The 21095-nt window shown below is 33.0% G+C and overlaps 1 protein-coding gene across 1 annotated transcript; it reads left to right on the plus strand.

Moving 5' to 3' along the window:
• Window positions 1-2455: 2455 nt before the first annotated feature.
• LOC130635583 (uncharacterized) lies at window positions 2456-20076 on the plus strand. Its single transcript, XM_057444944.1, has 25 exons — window positions 2456-2583; window positions 4748-4801; window positions 4898-4993; window positions 5250-5351; window positions 5634-5714; window positions 5852-5907; window positions 6759-6837; window positions 7156-7174; window positions 7652-7776; window positions 7903-7959; window positions 8553-8636; window positions 8768-8851; window positions 8956-9055; window positions 9334-9393; window positions 9599-9621; window positions 10169-10253; window positions 10609-10698; window positions 11088-11154; window positions 11247-11287; window positions 11508-13223; window positions 13529-16077; window positions 17280-17688; window positions 17916-17961; window positions 19087-19186; window positions 19877-20076. Exons 1-25 carry the CDS (start codon window positions 2542-2544, stop codon window positions 19925-19927), a joined length of 6216 nt encoding a protein of 2071 aa, XP_057300927.1. The 5' UTR covers window positions 2456-2541; the 3' UTR covers window positions 19928-20076.
• The last annotated feature ends 1019 nt before the right edge of the window (window positions 20077-21095 follow it).

The following is a 21095-nucleotide window of genomic DNA, read 5'->3' on the forward strand; positions in this document are numbered from 1 at the left end:
CGTAAGAAGCTGCTTAATTATCCTGCGAGTAACTTCGCATGTTGTTTTATTAGGGGGCACAATATTCAGTATTTGCTTTAACTCACTGTAAAAATTGTAGTGCATACCCCTAATTTAATCTCGCTGCACTTTGACTTACTTGTTGTATTAGGGGGTGAAAAAATAAATAATGGTAACATGTGACCGTAAAAAAACATAATCCAACCCCCATAATTTTAACATAAGTAAGTCGAATAAGGGTAGTGGCTTGTTATCGTTAAAAAAACAAAAACAAATAATACTTTACTTCGTTGCACAATAGTTTTTCGCAACAAAAATTTAAATAATAAACAACATATTTACTTTTGAAGATTTGTTATTAAGGTCATAAAACAGCAAAGATATAAGAACTTGACAAAAATTGTACAACTACCCCCTGATAAATTTATTGTGACTGACTTGTGAAGAGATTTCCATGCTGAACTGAATATGAAACTTTCAAGCCGTAACCAGCATGTACAAAGTTTTTTTGTCAGCTGGAGAAAGAAAACTCATGATGTTTTTATTAAAGCTTTGCTCTTAGTTAAGTTGGATAAATAAAGTTGTTGTGCCTGGCACTATGAATTTTCGAATTAAAAGCAGATGTGTAGTGGAATAAGCTGCTCTTTTTAAATCAACGATTTTAGCTTAAAAGAATGATTTACTTTACAAGACCTTGAAAAATACTATTTTCTGGTGAACTTTGTTTATAGATGGAGGATGTTTAGGTAGAAGTAGATTTTGTAATGCTTCTAATGTGTTTTTAGCTAGTTAGAATGTAGATAAATTGTGCAGAAAAACTTTCATACTATTTTTGAACATAGTCATAGTTTTTGTTAGTTACATAAAAACGGAAAATGCCTTATTCACATAAAAAATGTAATTTTTATTTTATAAAATATAATTTTATATTGTCTTGTATAAATTTCATTCTGCTTTTTTTTCTCACACACGCTTTCATAAAATGGTACTCTTATTCGACTGGTCACCAAAAATCTACTGAAATATGCTCTCCAGCGTAGAATAAGCCATGCGGTATACAAAAATTTGTAGTTCTTAAAAAAAAAAAAGATTTTTTCAAAGCGTGCATAAATTTTGACCTCAACACAATGTGCAAACTGGTCACTTTATGAAATGTGTCATATTAAGTTAACTGGCTTAAATCTCAGGATAAAACTGGCTAATATATAGACCTTTCCCTGCTTGGTTTTCCTCATATTGGCTTTAATGTATTTTTAAAATAGGATTTTATGCGCTAAGTAAAAAACGCCCTTAAACACCTTGCGTTCTTTTAACGCCTATTTCTTAGTGACTTTGTAAAAAAATAGACTAAATTGTTTAAATTCCTGTATCCGCCCCTGCACAAAGTGATTTAATAAGAAAAAGTTGAAGATCAAAATGGCAAAAATGTTGAACAACATGTAAAGAACATATTTTTATTATTTTGTACTACCCAACTTGCCAATACAATAGCGAGTAAAGATAAAGCAAAAAAACAAGGAAGAAAGATGAAGCCACCATATTGCACGTTCGATTTGTTATTGAAGGTTTCTGGTCTGTATATTTATTCAAATTTGGCACCATCTCATGATAACAAACTTTATCGTTCGAAGTTGGTAGTATGTTGTGGAAAAGGGACTCAAAACATGAAAAAATATTGTTGTTTGTTATGACAGATATTTCTTTGGTTCAAAGAAGTTTAAACGAAGGTTATAAAAAGCTGTTACTACTAAAGTACGTAAAATATTCATCCTTATCTCAAGTAAAAGATGTTATTTTTGATGCTTACTGAAAAACACATTTAAAACCTACTTATTTTCACCCCATACAGCCATGGAATTTCTGCAAAAATTTTGTTAGAAAGATATATAGGTAGTTAGTTGTGAAATATAGTTTTTTTGGTATATTATAGTAGTTATCTTAGCAGATTTTAGGATTTAGAAATCTGTATATATTTTTATCTCGCTTAAAATTTATTTTCTGGCTGCCACAGTTCGCCTCTCCTTTAAAATATTTAAAGTAATGCTGAGAAAAATTTATAATAATGCTGTAAAAATATTTGATATTGTTGCCACAAGTAAAAACAAAACAATACGAATAAATAAATGGCGGAGAAAATTGTGTTAGTTATTTTGGAAAATATGGTTGGTACGACCCGTAGAACAACTACTAATTAAATTGATTTTGCCTTATCCGATGTAATTTTATATGATTTTTCATTATAACTTTTACCTTATTTTTATAATCGAAATTCATTACTGATTATATATTATTACTATATTTACTACTACTCATTTATTTAATAATGCAGGTTAAAATGATCGTGGCAGAAAGCTGATGGAGACCTACAACAAAATATTAAACATTAATTTAAGTATACAAAAAGATATGAAGTTTTGAAAATATATTTTGTCTACTTTCATTCATTTATATTTCAATTTCACATTTATATTCTAGTTATATTTTAGATAATATATAATGATTTAATGATTAATTATTCACCCTAAATAATAAATATTGAAGATGCCAAGAAAGAAGTGCATTAATATTAGTCCAAGTGAAGAGGTAATCATATTTTATTTCCAACTGGAGCTTTACAATTGTTTGTTTGTCCTATAATTTTTGCTTATAGGTGGTTCTTGGCTAGCTAAAAATTCATGTAGGTAAAATATCAAAAATATTTGATATTAAAATATATTAAATTTCTTCTTCCTTTGAAAAGCTATTTTAACTTTTTGTACTTCGAATAGTTTCAAAATTTGGCAGGCAGTTAAATTTAAAAAACTTTGAAGGACTAATCACGTTAGTTAGGAAGTACATTTGACTTGAGTGGGAAACAGCAAGTTTCCAATAGAATGAACTAACATTACAGCTTTTATTTTTTTATGCCTGAATAAAAGCTAGAATAGAAGCTAGAATTTTTTTCTGTTTTTTTTTTAATTTATTTGCTGTTTTGATCTTCCACTTGTGAAATGACTGATTAAGCTTATCGAATAAGCAAATAAGTTGTGTAGTCAAAGCTTCAATAATGTTGCTTTATATCGAAGCCAAAATATTGAAATTATGAACAAAAATTCTAAAAAGTAAAGTATTAATCCTTTTGACCTTGTACATGGTGCAGGGGCTGGTGTTTCGGCATAGGATACAAGCACAGTAAAAGTTCCAACAATGTTCATGACTTGGAATTTTAACCTATATATAAAGTGGTGATTGCCGTCATTAATTTAACTTTGTAACTATTGTGGTATGACCAATTTTTGTAAATTGACGCAGTCAATGTCGGTAGAAACGTGCCATCACACGTGCACGTGCAGGGAGACATGCAAAATTGTTTAGATGATCGATATATCGAACATGCAAATCGCTACTTAGTATGATTTTTCACCTTGTATTGTACCTGTCATAAATTCAATGTATTAATCTCCTAAGACGATGACAAATGGAAATGGAGTACATGTCCATGAAGCAGAACTGTACAGGAGACTCAATTGATAGAGTCTTCGCAGAACATCTCTCCTCACAAAACCGAGTACAGGGCTGACTTATTGCCTGCTGTGTCTTGTGGGAGAGAGAACTTCCAGACTTCTTTTTAATACGATATACAATTTTTCACAATGTTTTCTTTCTTATTTTATTTTCGTGAGTTGAATTCAGGAAATTAATCGATCCACAGTTTCGAATAAAATAAACCACCCCTAAAAAAATTGCATGTGCAAAGCAATTAGCATGTGCGATCAATCGCTCATCATAGCACGTCTATATTCAACTACACGTGCGAATGGAAGCACATGCACTAAAATATTCCCAATATAGACCGTAAATGGCAACGCTAACAATGGATTGTGAAAATCTTTACTTGATATATATCTTTTTTTCCAAAAGACGACCAAACCACCGCCTAAAATAAAAAAAATAATATCACAACTGATACCAGGCGGATTACAACTGATATCTGGCAATGTGATCCTTCTTTAATGCAGAGGAGAACAAAGACAAAATGCGGATAAAACAAGTCTGTGTAGTTGTACTTGCAAGCGGTACAGGCAATATATCGTTGTATTATTTCACTTAAAAGTTACTGAGAGATCTAGTAACAAAGAAGTTATGTAGAATGGATAAGTTTATATAATTGATTTGAATATATGTGCGAAATAGGCTAAAAATTATTAGTAGAGTAAGATTCCTATAGTTGGAGTTACCATTTGATTGGTGAAGTATATACTATCTTAACCTAAAAAGATGAATTAAAAAACAAATGCAGACTCCAAGTTGATAAACTATGTTGCTCAGCTATCAAAACTGTTTCTGGAGATATCACTCCGCTATTATCTCATTTCTCGTAATTAAGCTTGCCCTTGCTTGCTCGAGAGCGATCGCTTGCCCCTTAAATAAAAGTCATTTCATATCAGCAGGCCTATATCAGAGGCCTGCTGATATGAAATTCCTTTTAATTGTAGTTATTCTTTTTGTTCTGGTAATTATGTCTACTAGAAAGTTTAACAAATAACAAAGTTTCTGCTTGTTATGAGTGAAAAAAGTTGTCATTGACTAATTAATGTTTTAACATTCTAAAATGTTTCATAAATTTGCCCTTCTGTAAAAATTTGAGATAATTTTGCATAGTACAGTTAGAGTGCTAAAGATAATAAAAACAATTTGGTATATCTGCATTATTTTAATTAAAGATTTATAAGTTAATATAGTTGTGAAAACTGTTTATATTTTATAGGTATTGTTCATGAAAAAGTTAGCAGAGGAAAAGAGAAAATGTCGACTACAACAGGTAAAATTATTTTTTTTAGCATAATTTGAAACATTAAAGACAACTCTGACATTATATTTTTTGTGGATTAATTTTATTGTTTTACATGTTCTTAAGGTTCGAGAGCAAGAAAAGCATGCATCGCTTGTGCTTCGTGAAAAGGTAAAGAAAAGAAAAGAGCGAGAACTTAAAAAGATAGCGATGGTTTTACAGGTCTGTGTGTTACTTCTACCAAATAGTGTTTGCAAGTTTTTTTAAATCCTGAATAAGAACAGAAGAAATAAATGTAAAAAGATATTTGAAGTATTGTTTACAAACTTAAGTTTCACCAAAGCTACAACGTTTTATTTTGCATCTTCATTGTGCACAAATTTGATCTTTCTAAGTTACAGCTTTTTTTAGAAGAATAATGAGTATGTACTGGCTTCAGTGAAAAAAATTAGATGTTAATTTCACCATTTTTTTAAAGGGAGAATTTGATGAGAACAAAGAAGAAGAAGAAAAACACTTACTTTTTGAACTAGAAAGACGATTGAGACAAATCGGGGAAGGACATAAAGTACATGACAAGGTCAATTGTTTGTTGTTGGTCAGCAGAAAAATACTCTGTGATTTTTAGGCTGTTGTATGTATTCAACACTTCTACAGCATCGGTAGTATTTCAGCAGCAATTTTAAAATTTAGCTATTTTATTTAGGCGTGTCCTGCTAAAATCCAAAATCACCAGCACTAACGATACGATTACATAAATCATTATTTCCTTCACAACATGTTCCTAAGCTCAAAATGCTCTCGATTCACATAGCTATATATATAATTTTGTTGTGTGATATATTATGTTTACTCTCTGCAGGAAAATTATGGTGAAATAAAAAATCTATCAGCTAATTTAAAGAGAAACATCTCAAGACGTTACAAACATGCAATAAACAAGGTTGAGCTATTTTTCTCTCAGTAGAATCACATTGTCTACTTTTTCTGTTTTTTTCTTTGCAACTGTACTTTACATGACTAATAATGTTTAAATTATATTTTCTAGGCGTTGCCATTCTGTGTGTTGATTTTCTTTAGGTATTGAATGAACGACAAGAAGAAAATGCAAAACAACACAAACTTCAGTTGTTAAGGTTTGTGTCATCTTAAGATCTTGAGATAATTGTTGTCACATGTTGTATGTCACACGACGCTTATATTATGTGTAATATTGGTACCCTAAATGATACTATTTTTTGTGTACTACTATAGATATCGTTTTTTAAGATACCATTCATAAAAATTAATACCTGCAAAGGAAAATCGAGAAATGCCAAAACTTTGTAAATATCGAAATACTACTAAAATTATGAAAGACTAGTCTGTGGCACCTGGAAAAATCTATTGGTTCACTTTTTATACCACATTGGGTGCATGTCGTTACTTGCGGTACCATTTTGCATGACAGACGTATATGGGTATTATAACATAAATTATTAAAAAGGTGTAATGATTATTTCGAAAGTCAGATATCTTCCTGTGTAAAAATTGTTTGCAAAAAAAAAGAGAAGAAAGCATTGGACGTGTGTTTTTAATGTTTCACCCTTAGTCTAATCTAGAGCTTAATAACTTCTAAGTAGAGGAGAGAAGGATTGTATATAATCCTCCACCATGGAGTTATGAGGTATCTTGTAGCAAAAAAATGCTATGTTTTTAAAATTGTTAGATTGTCCAATCCAATGTATAGATACTAATCCTTTCACACAATTGTCTTCCCATTCCTTGCTAATGTTTTAACTTGATAGATATAGATTTACCCCTGATATTTTAAACAAATTTTTTAACATGTTTTTAACATGTTTAATGAAGTGAGTCGAAAATTGCCTTGTATGCCACTACAGTCTACAACAAAAATCAACAAAAATAAATTAAATTTTTTTAGACATCATGTGATGCTACGTATTTCACATAATGTAGTGAACCTTTTTTTTTGCCGTATATGTAGGGACCAAATTCGCATAATGGAGGAAGAGAGGAAACAAAAAATTGTATCACTACCAAAACAACCTGCTGATCCAATCATGGTAAGATTTTTTTTAGTGTATTTTTATGAAAGGTTTTGTGTATGGAAAAAAGTATAGAATATGGGAGTAATAGACAAATGTTGTGTGAGAACTTTGCACGACAGTGATGGAGAATGTGTATAATGTTGACTGTGACTCCTACAGTTGTAATTCTAGAAGTTAACATTCTAGCATTTTATTTATTAATTAAATACAGCACTTCTGTATAATGTTGTTGATTAAGACTTGATTTTCCTTTCCATGTGTAAAAAATTACGGAGCTTAGCACTTTTCGACATTTAGTTAACTCTTTTTAAATTAATATTTCTATTTATTTAGAGCATCCAACCAGTAAAAGGTAAGAACATTAGAAGTTATCATATGGTTATACGTGTTCTTCCTATGAGAAACTTGAGACCCTACTTTCATACATTTGTCAAGAATTGAACATGTCATTTTTGTTGTTGTAATAATTAGTGCAAACTAATTATTAACATGTCGACAACAAACGTTAGATTTTTCAACCAAAATATTTCTAATAAGTCACTGCTTCAACTAGCCTAGCCTGCTATGTAATAGCGTTTTAAGTTTCTTTCACTTTACAATTGTTAGGAAAGAGATATCTAATCAGGAAAATCTTTAAGGATTTTTTTGTCTAATTTTACACATCAATATGATGGTATCAAAATATTAAAATATTTATAGACTTTTATTTTCCATGTGTTCTATTTCTAATGAAGCTCACAACTAGATAGATTTGTTTTTACTTTAACAGCATGGAAATAAATGCTATTTTCTTTATTTTACTTTAAATACCTTTAACGTATTTTTTTAGTTGTCAGTTCGTTTACAAAACAAGGTATGTTGGAATCATTTTCATACACACACCATCATCTGGCGTCATTCGATTCAGAATCTGGTCCAACAATGGTCGTTGTAAAAGCATGCGAAGAAGAACAGGTATTATTGTGTGTGTGTGTGTGTGTGTTGGTCCAGGTACATTTTGTGATAACAACTTAGGTAAAAGTAGCAATGGGATTTGAACTAATGCGGTGTATTTTTTACACATAAAGATTTGACTTTTAGATAGATGCGCGACTTGCAGCGAATGATGAAGAAGAAAGAACACAGTCTATCAAAGAGGTAAATGGCTCTTGCAAATATCTGTTGATATGCAAACGATTTTTTACAATTTTTCTCTCTTAATTTATAACTTTTTCCAACGTCTGTTATGTGGTAATTAGTGTAAATCAAAAACCTAAAAAAAAGTTTGTGAATTTCGCAGAAAACTACTTCAATAATTTTTGCGGATACTAATTTTCATGGAATTGACAAATGCTCTCAAATTTCGCGAAAAATATAGTGTCAGAATTTTTTTTTAAGTTTTATAAGAAAAATTTTGGCAATACATGTCGAATGTACCGAGTACTACCAGACAGCAATAATAATTAACTTTTTATTCATTTCACGCAGAAGTTTTTCTTTTAATCTATGGAAATTGCAAAAATTAGAAATAATTTAAAATGCAGGCAGCGAATCAAGAGAATAGGATCTTCATTCCTGACAAAACTACTTTACAAAGAAATTATTGTTGTTAGCAAAGTTGTATTAAATAAAAAAGTTATATTCAGGTTCTGTATGTGTTTCCCTGCATTTAACCCTGCAAAAGAATTCTTTGAATGTGTAACATATTTTAATGCTACCCAATGCTTATTTTCATTTTGTTTTTGTCAAAGCAACAAGCAAGAGAAATAGAAGAGCGAAAAGAGAAAGCTGAACTTCGTCATGATCATGCAAGAAAAGAAGTTATATTAAAACAGGTTAGTATGTTCTAACGATTTTGTACATGTCTAAAATTTTGGTTTCTAGTGCATAGACTTTATAAAATTTAATGTTTTTAGGTGTGAGGGAAATGTGTTTTTTTTAATGTAAAAGCACCTTTCCGTTTTAGCAAAAAGCATCTCTGATGGAAGAATTGGAAAATTTAGAACTTAAAGACAGACAAAGAAGACGTGAGATAGTGGCTGACATTCCGGTAAAAATATTATCTGCAAATATTATCTGTGAAGTAAACAGGATTTGGACGTTGAAACTGGAATACAATGTAGAAGTGTGATAATATTTCTTTAAATTGCTTAGAAAAAAGTGTTTCAACCTCCATATCAAAGGATCGAAGATGGAAAGTCAAAACAGTTCAGCCTTGAGCAAGCCTTTGAGAAGGTTTATAATGTTAAATCTGGTATGTTATGCGATTAAAATGCACAATGGAATTTTTTTGTTGGAGGCGTGATTTAGTTCTTCCTAATGTCTAAAACAAAATAATGTTTGGTATTTTAAGCCAGACTGCTGTTTCGAACACTCATGATCTTAGTAAGAGGAATTTTAATGTAGTGTTACCTTGCAGACGCTTTAGCTGTACATTGCCATATATTTTGTCATTTGATTTGACTGCAATGAAATAAGTTTAAATACTTTTTACAAAATGTTTCAAAAAGTTATATATTGTTCATGTTTTAGAAGGTGCATTTGATAAATATTACAACAATATAAGTGAGCTTGGTAACTCCACTGGTGAAGGTTAGTTTTGTAGATAAATAAATTTGAGTAAGCGTTTGGGTTTACTGTATGACAGAAATGTCTTCGTGAAACTATGATGGAAAATAAATTATAGATGATATTAGCTTGTTGGGTTGTTGGGTAACCAGTAATCAAAATAATAAACTTACCTGTGGTTTAACTGAAGAATGATAATTCTTGTTTTTTTATTTTTTTATTTTTTTAGAAGCATCAACTGCAAATGAATCGGTAGGTGTAAGTTCCCATTCCATCTCTGTGAGGGATCTATGTGAACAGTCTGAAAGTTACATTGTCTAAAAATTCCCTTATGCTTTAAGAAGGCGCAAATTTATTTAAAAATTAGGAATATTTTAGAGGCTGGTTTTACATAAAAAGGAAAATAAAACGACTTATTATTTCAAAGCCTTTTTTGTTTTTCTCAACTGCTTATCTAAAATAACAGATATAGAGATATGAACGTGTCCCCTTTCTTCAATTTCTATGTCAACATCTTTGTCTATGTCTTTTAACAAATAGCCAATCACTTTATACAAATATACATGCATAAGAATGTGCTGAGAATACTTTCAGCCTGAAAATTGATCAAATTTGTTCTGATTTTTATTAATTTTACAAAAAAGGTTGTACATTAGGTAGTATCATTCATATCATTATTTAAAAATAAAATTTTTTACTCACCTTTATCAGAAGTACAATTCACACATTTATACTACTATTTCCTTTAATTTAATATTTGTTTTTAATAATGGAGAGGAATTAAATTGTTGGTTTTTAGGGATTGGCGCTAGTTGAGACAGCTAAACGTGTTACAAATGAAATCTCAAGTAGCGAGGCCTCCCATCCTGCTCATTTACAAAAAGGTAGGGTGACTTAAAGGTTTTATCTAATTAGTGAAGACATGGTTAACTTTTTTTGCATCTAATTAATGACTGATCTCCAATGAAACGTTCATGGTCGTTCATATTAATGTTTAATCCGACGCTCAATACGCCTAATTTTTATTACATTAAAGATGGCAGTGTCTTCCTTTCATTGGTCCTCCAAAAAGCTGTTCATCTATAAACTCGTGGTAGTAAACTGTTTAAAACTGGCCAAAGTTACAAAGATACAGTGATCGCGGCCTGCGCATGCCTAAATAAATGATGGAAGCTACGCCTTAAGAAAAAGTAGCCTTACCACTCTGTTTAATTCAATGATATCTCCATTTTGTAATAGATCAGAGTAAATTGGAGAGATTGAGAACACGAATAAAACAACAGCACCAGCAGAGTCGTAAAAGTCAACAGCTTGAAAAAACAACACCAGGTAGGTGGGCTTGCTTTGTGCCAAACAATGATTAAAAACTTGCCCTTTTATTGTATTGTTTTTTAACAAACAATTTGGAACCGCCTTGCCATTAATTCTTTGAATTATTTGGTTGTTTGTTAATTATTTATAATGTCTATGCTACCTTTACATTGATAAAGTTTGAATGCATAGCCATTAGCAGGTCCAAAATTATTGATATCACAGTTTTTGTTGCTAATGTATGTAGCAAAATAAATGTTAAAAAAAAATTAATGTAAATGTATCGAAAACGGGAAAAGTTTGAATGAATTAAAAGTTCTATAAATTTTAATAAACAACTGAAAAAAAAAGTTAAAAATGCTGTGTAATGTGATAGCTTTGAATTTATTTGTGTTTTGTTTTTTAAGGTGGGTTGCGAGCAAGCTTGAATGTGGATAGTTTACAATCTATGAACATTGAATCTGCTTATGAAAGGTTAGTTGAATCATTTAATCAATGCTTACGCAAAGTTCTCTGAAATGGTAAATACCTGTTTTCATATGAAACTGATTTTGGTTGTTTTGTAGTATTCAGACGAAAAGGTCGTCATCACGCACTGTTACACCAGGTAATTTTCTTAATTTTTTTATAGTTCTACTTTTGTGTTGATTATTTGTTTATTTTTTTGCAGTAGCAAAAAGAGCTGAAGCATAAGCTCTATTAATACTTTATCAATGCACCTCCACAAATAAATTTTTATTCTAATAAGGGAGATATTCAGGAAAGGTTAAGTCAATGATTGCATCAAGAAAATGTATACTGACCTGTTTGTAACTTTTACATTGTAGATTCTGCAACAGACACTGACCTTCAGTCTGAAGATAAGACTACACCCAGTGTGGAGGTATCAGATTTAACAGCAAGTAACATAGCCTACAATCATCACTTACTAAAACATCAATCACATGTGTTGGAATTACAGAAGAAGAAATTGATGAAGACGCTTGATAAAGAGCCTTTTCTACAAACAAAGCACACCATGCTTGATTCTTCGCAGCAAATTGATGTGTTTATGCCCCATGTGAGTAACATCAGTGGAACACCCAGCTCGTATGTCAGTACTTTGGAAGGAAATATGTCATCTCAATCTGTCAATACTTCGCAATCACCTGTCTCTTCAACGACCACGCGTTTCACGACGTCACTGGAAGAACAGCAGTTGAACAGCGAAAAACAAACACCTCTTCGACAACATGTTAGTGTTTCTCCACATTCCATGCAATCCCTAAAAGAAAGAGATATCCAGTTTGCAGAAATAAGTAAGAAGAATGAGAATGTATTACCTGAATCTTTCAGAGAAGAAGAAACACAAACAGAGAGAGGAAACGAGTGTAACGCAGAGACGCAAACATCCCTCGTTGAGAATTACATAAACAATACTGAACAGATTGAAGAGCTAGCTAGGGAAAAGCAAGAAGTTAAAATTCTCCAACTGAAAAAAGATAAAGAAAAAAAGAAATATGATGTTGAAAAAATTGCACAGAAAAAGAAGCAGTTAATGGCGCAGTATCCAAATTTATTCACCTCTGTGACAAAGGGATCACCAGTTACGTTGGAGCGTATACAGAATCACAGAAAACAACTACAAAAGCAGCGACAAATGCTTGAACAGAGACGAGCCCATCACTCAAATACGTCTCGTACAAGTTCAAGTAATACTGAGGAAGGGTTGTTTGTTACTGAAAAACCTGGAGACGTGGATGTTGATGCTACTGAAGTTACCATTTTAGAAACTCGTGCTGGTATGGGTGAAAAGCATGCTAAAAGTTTGTTACCCTTTGACAATGAAAGTCTAAAAGAACAGGATGTCCCTAAAAGAAGAAATCCATTACGCAGACTCGACCCTTTGACCACCGATTCTACTCCATTCATACCTACGTTATCGGAACTTGAGTTAAGTAGAAATCGCATAGAGGCTAACCAACCACCTGCTGGACGCGAATATGATCAGAATGAAATTGACAATGCTAGTTTGGCTTTCCCAGCCTCGTTTCCACACAAACGTCTGCAAACAAACATCCCTAATCTATCAGATTTGGATCTCACAGAGATAAGTTACTCGAGCGAGTCGAATGATTATTTACTGCCTAGTGTAAGGACTGTTCTTGAGGAGTTAAAAAAACTAAAGACTAGTATAAATGAGACGACTTCTGATGAAGACATTTCTTCACGAAAACAGCACCAAAACAAACAGTTTGGAATGTTTATCGATCGAGATGAAAACGCTGATGCAGCAGATTTTACAAGTTCAATGTCTATACCAAGCTATTCCTCCAGTATGAAAATGTATGAGTTGCCTCGTTATGAAGCCTCTCCGGTACGACAATTCGATTCTCCCGCTGAAGATGTCTCTGAGAGTACCAGTCATGTTAGAAATTTAAAAGATCATTGGGACGTGTCATCGTTTTATGGGGAAGGCGCTGCTAGGCCATTTAGGGTGTCTGCCAATCCTCAAGTATCCCCTATCCGCGAAGTAGAAGAGCTCACGCCACAGCGATTGACTGGTAAGTGAAAAGCTAAGAAATAATACCTTAAAGGAATTAATTTTCGCGAGAACTAGAAAATTAATTCCCCCGAAAATTAATTCCCTTAAAAAATATTTCCCATAAATAAATTTATTTAAAAAATCCATATTGTTTTTTAATTAATAATGTTAATTTAATTATAAGTGCTTACCTCCCTAATATTGTCAGTGTCATTTTGTATACTTTGTTTTAACAGACCTTGAGTCACTAAAAATCCTGAAAAAACCCTGAATGTAACCGTTGTTTAAACACAATAAAGCAACGTAAATTTCCTTCTGTTTTAGGCCTCTCAACATTGGAGGAGCAATCACTTTCTGGCTCCAGTTTACCCATACAAACACGCACTCCTTCGTTTAATTACGACGAAGAGGGTTTGTCTATAGCGCGCTTTCCAAGCCAATCAGAAAACCAAACCCATGAAAGTCTCACAAGCGATGCTCTTTCTCAACGTGATGTTCCAACCCACGGTGCAAATTCTGAAAATGTCCTCACCCACGGTGTAAAATCTAAAGATGTTCTTACCCACGGTATAAATTCTAAAGATGCTCACACCCACGCCGTAGCTTCCGAAGATGTTCTCACAAACGGTGCAAATTTCGAAGATGTTCTCACCCACGGTGTACCTTCCGAAGATGTTCTCACCCACGGTGTAAATTCCGAGGATGTGACAAAGTTTTATCCCCTACGAGAACTAAAAGCGAGCATGACTGACGCCACTGTCAGTAGACATTCACAGAGTATTCCTCGACAACGCTCCTTCTCTAACGACGTGCACATTGCAAAGGAAACAGAAAGAGCAGATGATGTTGATATGCAAGGTTCATCTCTAGTTGAACAGTATCCATCCTCAGACGATTCTCCATTGTTTCTACCAAAACCTGAAAGGCATGCAAAACTAGCCAACAAGAAAAGCCCTATAGTTAACCATTTTGCTAGTACCTCGTTATCGTTGATCAATACCCAATCGAATTCTCCTTTCTATTCATTGGATCGATACAGCTCTAGTTTAAACGGTATTTTGTCCAACAGTGTTCATAATGAGGCGCCAATTGAATCAGAACTTAATAGAGCAAACAACGAAAGAAGCGAACCAAATAACAGCACGTCTGCGCCCACGAGCGCTCTTAATAATAATACAAGGCCAACAGAAAGTAGATCCAAAAATAGTACGACTGAGTTCACTACCTCGCATGTCCGCCAGTTGGCACAGGATAACCAAACTCAAAACGTCAGTCAACCATTCTTGCTGCAACCCTTTGGAATATCAAGTTCGTCAACTTTAGATTCAATTGCAAGTAGCGGTAAATACAGGGAGCTCTTAGAACGAGTAAAAAAACTTCCTTTTGTCCACATGGAAGAGCAACAAACTTTGATAGAGTCCTTCTCAAGAGAACAGAGCTCGTTATCTGAATCAGTGGATCTATCTTCACATAGCATAACGTCGGAATTTGGAGATGTTCGAATTGGACAACCTGTCATCATTAGTAACGAATCTGGCGAGAATAACGACCGCAGTGCAAGACATTCGAATAGTCATGCTGAAAGTGATTTTAAAAGTAGTTTAAGGCAACAGAATCTTTTGGAATCTTCAAATAATTCTGAGGTTGAATATGATACACGTCAAAAGGAAGAAAACCGCTACTCCTCTACCTCAAACTTAAGCGAACAGATTCTAAACACAAATCCTACCAGCTACTTCAATGTAGTGACTGAGTTAAGAAATGACCTATCAACGTCATCACAAAGTGAAGTCAGCTTTAAAGGTTTTGGCGAGCCTACAGAAATGCAAAATCATACAGAACTCGAAACTTTGGATCTTTCTCAGCACTTGCTTCAGACCACTTCAGCATCACCAGGAGAAGAAAATTCTTTTTTTGGTGAGGAAGAAGTCAATGGTGCACACATCACAAATGAAGCTAATCCACACAGCGTATCATCGGATTCATGTGGAGGTTATGACAAAAACAAAGCCCAATCTGAGAAAGGAAATAAATTTTTAATGTCTTATTTTGAAGACATTACCTTACCCGATTTTTCCTTGAGAAAATTTAGTGGGTCAGGCAGTGAAAAGTTTTCTTTAATGAGTTTAACACAAGAAAGTTTTCTTGGTTTACCGTTGTCTGATGTGAGAGCTTCGATTCGAAATGCTGTGATACCTGAAGAGCCCATGAAAGCTTCAGTAGAGTCTACTCAAGACGTCGAATACGTAGGCAACCGAAGTGACAGTGATGAGGAACAGGAAGAAACGAGACAACGAGCTAAACTAAATGATGTGAATGTAGAAAAAGATGTTTCATCTGAAGCTCTGTCTTTGACTGAAGTAAACCACCTGACCAGAAACTCAAGAATGCAAGGTACAAAGACACATAGTAACAGTTTGCATGCTTTGATTGACATGCAAACTTCGCATGCTTCCGGTAACACGCAAACCTCCAGTAAGATGTCAACATCCCAAGCTTTCGGTAACATGCAAATTTCGCCAACTTCTAGTAACATGAAAAGTTCGAAAGCTTCCAGTAATATGCAGTCGTCCGGAAACATGCTCACTTCGCAAGGTTCCGGTAACTTGCAAGGTTCTAAAACGTCTAGTGGCACGCAAAGTTTATTAAAGTCAGACCAAACACTGACAGAGCTGTTGCAACTGGTTGAAACCTCAACTTCGCCATCTTCAACTTCTTCGTTGATTGAGAAAAGCACGATAGATCTGATAAATGAATTGATATCTTCAAGAAGTCCTTTAAGCGACACGGCGTCAAGTGAGTTGTTTACTGTTGGGAAGTTAAAACTGAGAGACGAATCGAATAAAAATGATGAAGGCGGGAATCTTAGTAAGGTAAGAATGTTTTTAATGTCCTTACATACAAGTTGTTGCCGAGATTCGGATTTTTCGCGTAGTTTTTATTACGCGATATTATCACCGCGGTTGACACGAATGACATTATTCACGTGGAGAAAATCACTCTTGATTCACGTCTCGCTTGAATTTAATTTGTGTTTATTTTCGCTGTGTTGCGAAGCCCACATGTATCGGTATTCTTTAAGCAAAATTTAGCTCAATATAGATTCAAACTGTTAACCCTGTTGTGCTGATTAAGAATGAACACTTGCAAGGTATTATTAATACCTTCCAAGGGGGACTGTATATAATGGACCGAAATAAAGACTGAAAATATTTACACGGCCACGTGGCCTTTTTATATTTGGGGTCAGTGGTCAGTGTAATGTATTTCCTACCCGCTTAGGTCAAGCTGGACTTTGAAATCTTTATTCTTGGTCGCGAATCCTAAAAACAGTACTAAAAATGAGAGGCTGTTTTAAAAGATTTATTACCTATTTTGACATACTTTTGTTTACATTTAAGCGCCAGATGAATAAATTTATAGATGTTTTTTTTGACCATGTATTTATCACTAAACCATCAATGGCAGGATTATTTTGAACTAATATATTTCCGCACTTTTATTTTTCCAAACGAAGATTGATGTTCCGAACTGTTCTTCTTGTTCTTTTTGAATTCTCCCGAAGTTTTTAATTTAAATGTGCCACCTTAACTGATAGTTCATTCAATGCGACCCCATATTTTTAGCGTGAGAGAGGCGAGGTAGAAGCTGATTGACTGGTATAGGCTAATTCACTACTTTATGCCACAGCAGAAACTTAAGACCATGTTTACACATTGCAAATAAAAATCGTAAATTCCGTGAAATGTCGGGTCTCTGTCCACACGAAAGTGAACCTCTCAAGTAATTTCTTTTCGATGAAAAAAATAAACAATTTTGTCACTACAAACGGAACCGTGTGAGACCGAAACAAAATGGCGACATCAAAAGGTAAACAAACACTTAAGTTTTTACGTTCACACATTTTTTTACGAAATGATCTCCCTGGAATGATTTCTATCCGCAAAGTGTAAAACAGTCTAAAATTATTTTACGTTCGAAATTAAAAACAGGCTAAGAAACAAAAAAAAGTTTCCTGTAAGTAACAAATTATATTAGCGGTTTAATTTTTTCACGCTAACTGAACTGTCTTTAGATTCATACTGATATCAGTTTGTTGTCCGACTTGGAGCTGTCATCAATGTCAGAACATAGTGTCAACTGGTCAACGTTACTTCCTTACTCCAAAGCATCATCGTCAGATTTGTCAAATGTTAGTCAACACAACGAACATAGTAGTGACAGGGATAATAACATAGCAGGATCTTCTAAGCGTGATGATTTATCCTTGCAAGAAGCATTTGCGAAGCGAAAGCAGCAGTTTATTAAGAAGTCATCCGCAAGATTGGAGTCAGTGAACACACGAGCTGCTGAAAAGGACAAGCAGTTTGAAAGACAAAAAGATTTTTTGAAGAAGAAAGAAAAGAGGAAAGTAGACAGTAAAGAAGATGCAGTACCCAAAACAGAGAGCACTGCAGTTGTGCCCGATGACAAACTTGACAAAGGTATTCAATTTTCAAGACTTGAATCAAATCCAGGATGAAATTAAGCTAGCTTGTTTGACTCCCTCAGAAATAAAATTCAGAAATAAGTTCTTTTGGCTTTATATGTCTCAATGTTTTCTTTCTTGTCGCAAAAAAAAAAAAAAAACTCCTGCGAAAACTATATCCTGACACGAATGATATCGTTTTACTGTCATGCACATCGCATGAATTATTTCTCTTTTTTGCAGAAAAACTAAAGGAAAAGCGAATCGAGGATCGGCATCGCACCAAAAGGTATATTTTTATCACATTTCGTTAAAGAGGTGTTTATTCTTTTATAAGGATGCTGCCAGATTTTAAAAACCTTGAAATAAGACAAGGTGACGTTGAAAATCTGGAAGTATCTATTGTTCTGTGCAGAAAAACCTTAAATATGAATATTTCGAAAATATTTGTGTCTAGTTATAAACATTCCCTCCTAGTGAGATGTTGTGTTTGCACTTTTTTCTCAACTTTTTTTCTTGGTCTTTCTTGTGTTAACTTTTGGTGTTAGCTGTTTTCCAATTGCAAAAGTTGCAGTAAAAATCATTAAAAGGCTTCTTGAAAGTTACCAAAAAACCTAAAGACCTCGAAATCCTTAAAAACAATTTTACACCCTGACGATGTTGATGCTCTCATTATAAGTTAAGTCGCATGTCTTAAGCATAGCAAACAATGTGTTTTTCGGCGAAATAGTTTTCTTTAGCGAGCTACAGGCTTGCCTGCGAACTAGCAATTACAATGAAAAAAAATATTGTCGGGAAAATGTTTTTTCAAATTATTTCGTCTATACTGGATATACATGTCAACTAAAAGCTGTTATAAATATGTATCCAGTTAAATTTTATAAAAAGACGTTAAAATATAATTATATATACATAAATAATAAAACCAAGTATGATGGACACACCAGAATCAAGGACTGATCAAAAATAGTCGGGTGAAAAAGAGTTTAAAAAACCTAGAAAAAAAAAAGATTTAAGCAGAGAGAAACTGGGAAAATTCAAACCAATTGATTGTACCAAAAATTACTTGTACAAAATAAAATAATAAACAAAATGAAATAAAAAAATAAAAGTTCCCACAAAAAAGTTCCCTGGTTGTAGAAAGATTTTTTTTACTTTTTTGTTTATGGGAAACTATTGTTTTCGTCGTTTCCGTGGAGCAAAAAATTATTCACTGGATGCGTTATAGTGGTAATCAACTAATATGGTAGCGCAATGAGTTTCGTCAATCGACATACAGTTTGTCACTTTTCCTGTCGAATAGTGTTTACTGGAACTGAAATGAGATTTTACAAGGCAGCATGGACTGGGTTAACATAACTTGTTTCAAACAGATCTTAGCCTGTAATAATTATATTGCTTAATTTGATAACAGGTTATATGAACGACTGCCAGAAGTGCAGAAGCAAACTGCTGAACGAGAGAAAAAGGAAGCAATGAAAAGAAATAAAGAAAAAGTCCAACGATTTCACGAGGTATGGAACACATTATTTAAATTTGCTTGAGTTTTAACACAATTTTTAAACTGGGGTGTAAATAAGAATCTCTTGTCGCTTAAGGATGATTTTAAAGCATAGTTATTAATTTATTCAAGTATGCGAATAATTTACGAAGTTAATTTTCAAAAAAGAAAATTTCCATGTGCAGGGAAAACGAATTTTCCTTTTAATAGACGACTTGTCGTACGATGTAATGTTTTGATTTTGCGTTGAGAACATATGGAATTTATGGAATGCGCACACATTTCGGTAAATAGAAAATATAAACAATAGACCACAATAATCAAAGTATTATTCAAAAATGAAATTCCCTATAATTAAACTTTTTTGAAAAAGTGTATAGTTAAAAAAGGTTAATTTCAACCTTTTGAATTTGGTGGTTTTAAAAAGATTATGAATTTCCTTAGTAATAGTCATTTTACTTCACATGAACGTGCTTTTTTACCTACCAAAATACTGGTGGATGTACGAAAATCCTCAAATGTGTGAACATCAAGCCAGTTTAGGCATAAAATTTTTTTTTAGAATATCATAGTTTGTAGAAAGCCACGTTAAGGAACACTTAGGTTATATACAAAAAGAAAAGTTCGAAGCATCTTAAGCGTTCAAAGTCTAAGCGTTAAGTGAAGATTTTTTACGTTGGATGTATTGATTTTTTTCTCTCAGAAACTACAAGAGAAACGAAAACGGCAACTTCAGAAGAAAAGTGAGAAGTGAAGAAAAAAGAGGTTTTAAATTAAATTTGTAAATTATAATTTTATAAAAAATTTAATAATTTTTAAGTTATATTTTATATAAAAATGTTTTTTAAATTTTATCACCCATTCGTTAATGAAAAAACAGATATTTCATCGGTGATTATAAAACGGACTATCTTTTTTCAAAATTTCCTCTATCCCAATTTTCGCTCCTGAAAGTTGGTAGAGTTTTTTTATGATATTAGAATAATGTTTTTACACACATACCGATATCGTGTTTTGAGGATGCGTTAATGTGTAAAGTAGAACACAGCAGCTAATAAGAGGGGCAGCTTGCGATGCAGTCGTTTCACATAAATAGAATGGATATTACTTGACAACATCAGTAATTGTTAACCGTCTGCAAGCAGGCAATACAGGTTTTTAGGCATTCTGATTGGTTAGCGCTTTTGACAACAGGCCAATATGGAGCGGTATTGCCCGTCGTCAAGAAAAATGGTAGCTTAAAATGTGAACAAGCACGAAAAAACAAGTTTCAAGAAGCATTGGAAATGATTTTAATCTACCTCCTATAATATATTTATCAATGAAAAAATTATTGGATATAACAACAACAATATCAAGTTTAAATGTTAAAATAATCAGACTCAGCAACATTTTGTCGGATGCTTTTTCAAAAATGGCTAGTTAACTAGCTACATTTATGAAAAAACAATGATCCGATATCCAGTTTTATCGAGAAAATATTCAATACAAGACAACGAATTTAAAACAATTGCGTCGCCTTAATTTTCTGAATCGTTCCTTCAGCTTTTAGTTACTTAATCAAAAAAAAAATTGTTGAAGTCCATGTTATTCTTGGCTAGCTGGTTTGAAACATTTACTTCAATATTCGCTGTAACTAAATTTTAGTTGTACATTCAACTTTACACATTATTCTGTAAGTGTCGAACATTGTAATGTTCTGTTTCAAGGATTTATTCTAGACTTTCAAATTCTGCATAGAATGTTTCTGTTTTTAGACGCGGCACTGTTTCGAATTCTCACCTTGAGTGCTAAGAAAGTAGTGGATAATTACTTTATTATAAGAACACTAAACTAAACTTCCTTTTTTTAAATTTGGTTAACAATGGTTAACAAATACAATAATCGTGCTGTACGGAAAATATTGCCCTCAGTCATTAGAC

Source organism: Hydractinia symbiolongicarpus, chromosome 3 (assembly GCF_029227915.1).
Source record: "Hydractinia symbiolongicarpus strain clone_291-10 chromosome 3, HSymV2.1, whole genome shotgun sequence".
Lineage (NCBI taxonomy): Eukaryota > Metazoa > Cnidaria > Hydrozoa > Anthoathecata > Hydractiniidae > Hydractinia > Hydractinia symbiolongicarpus.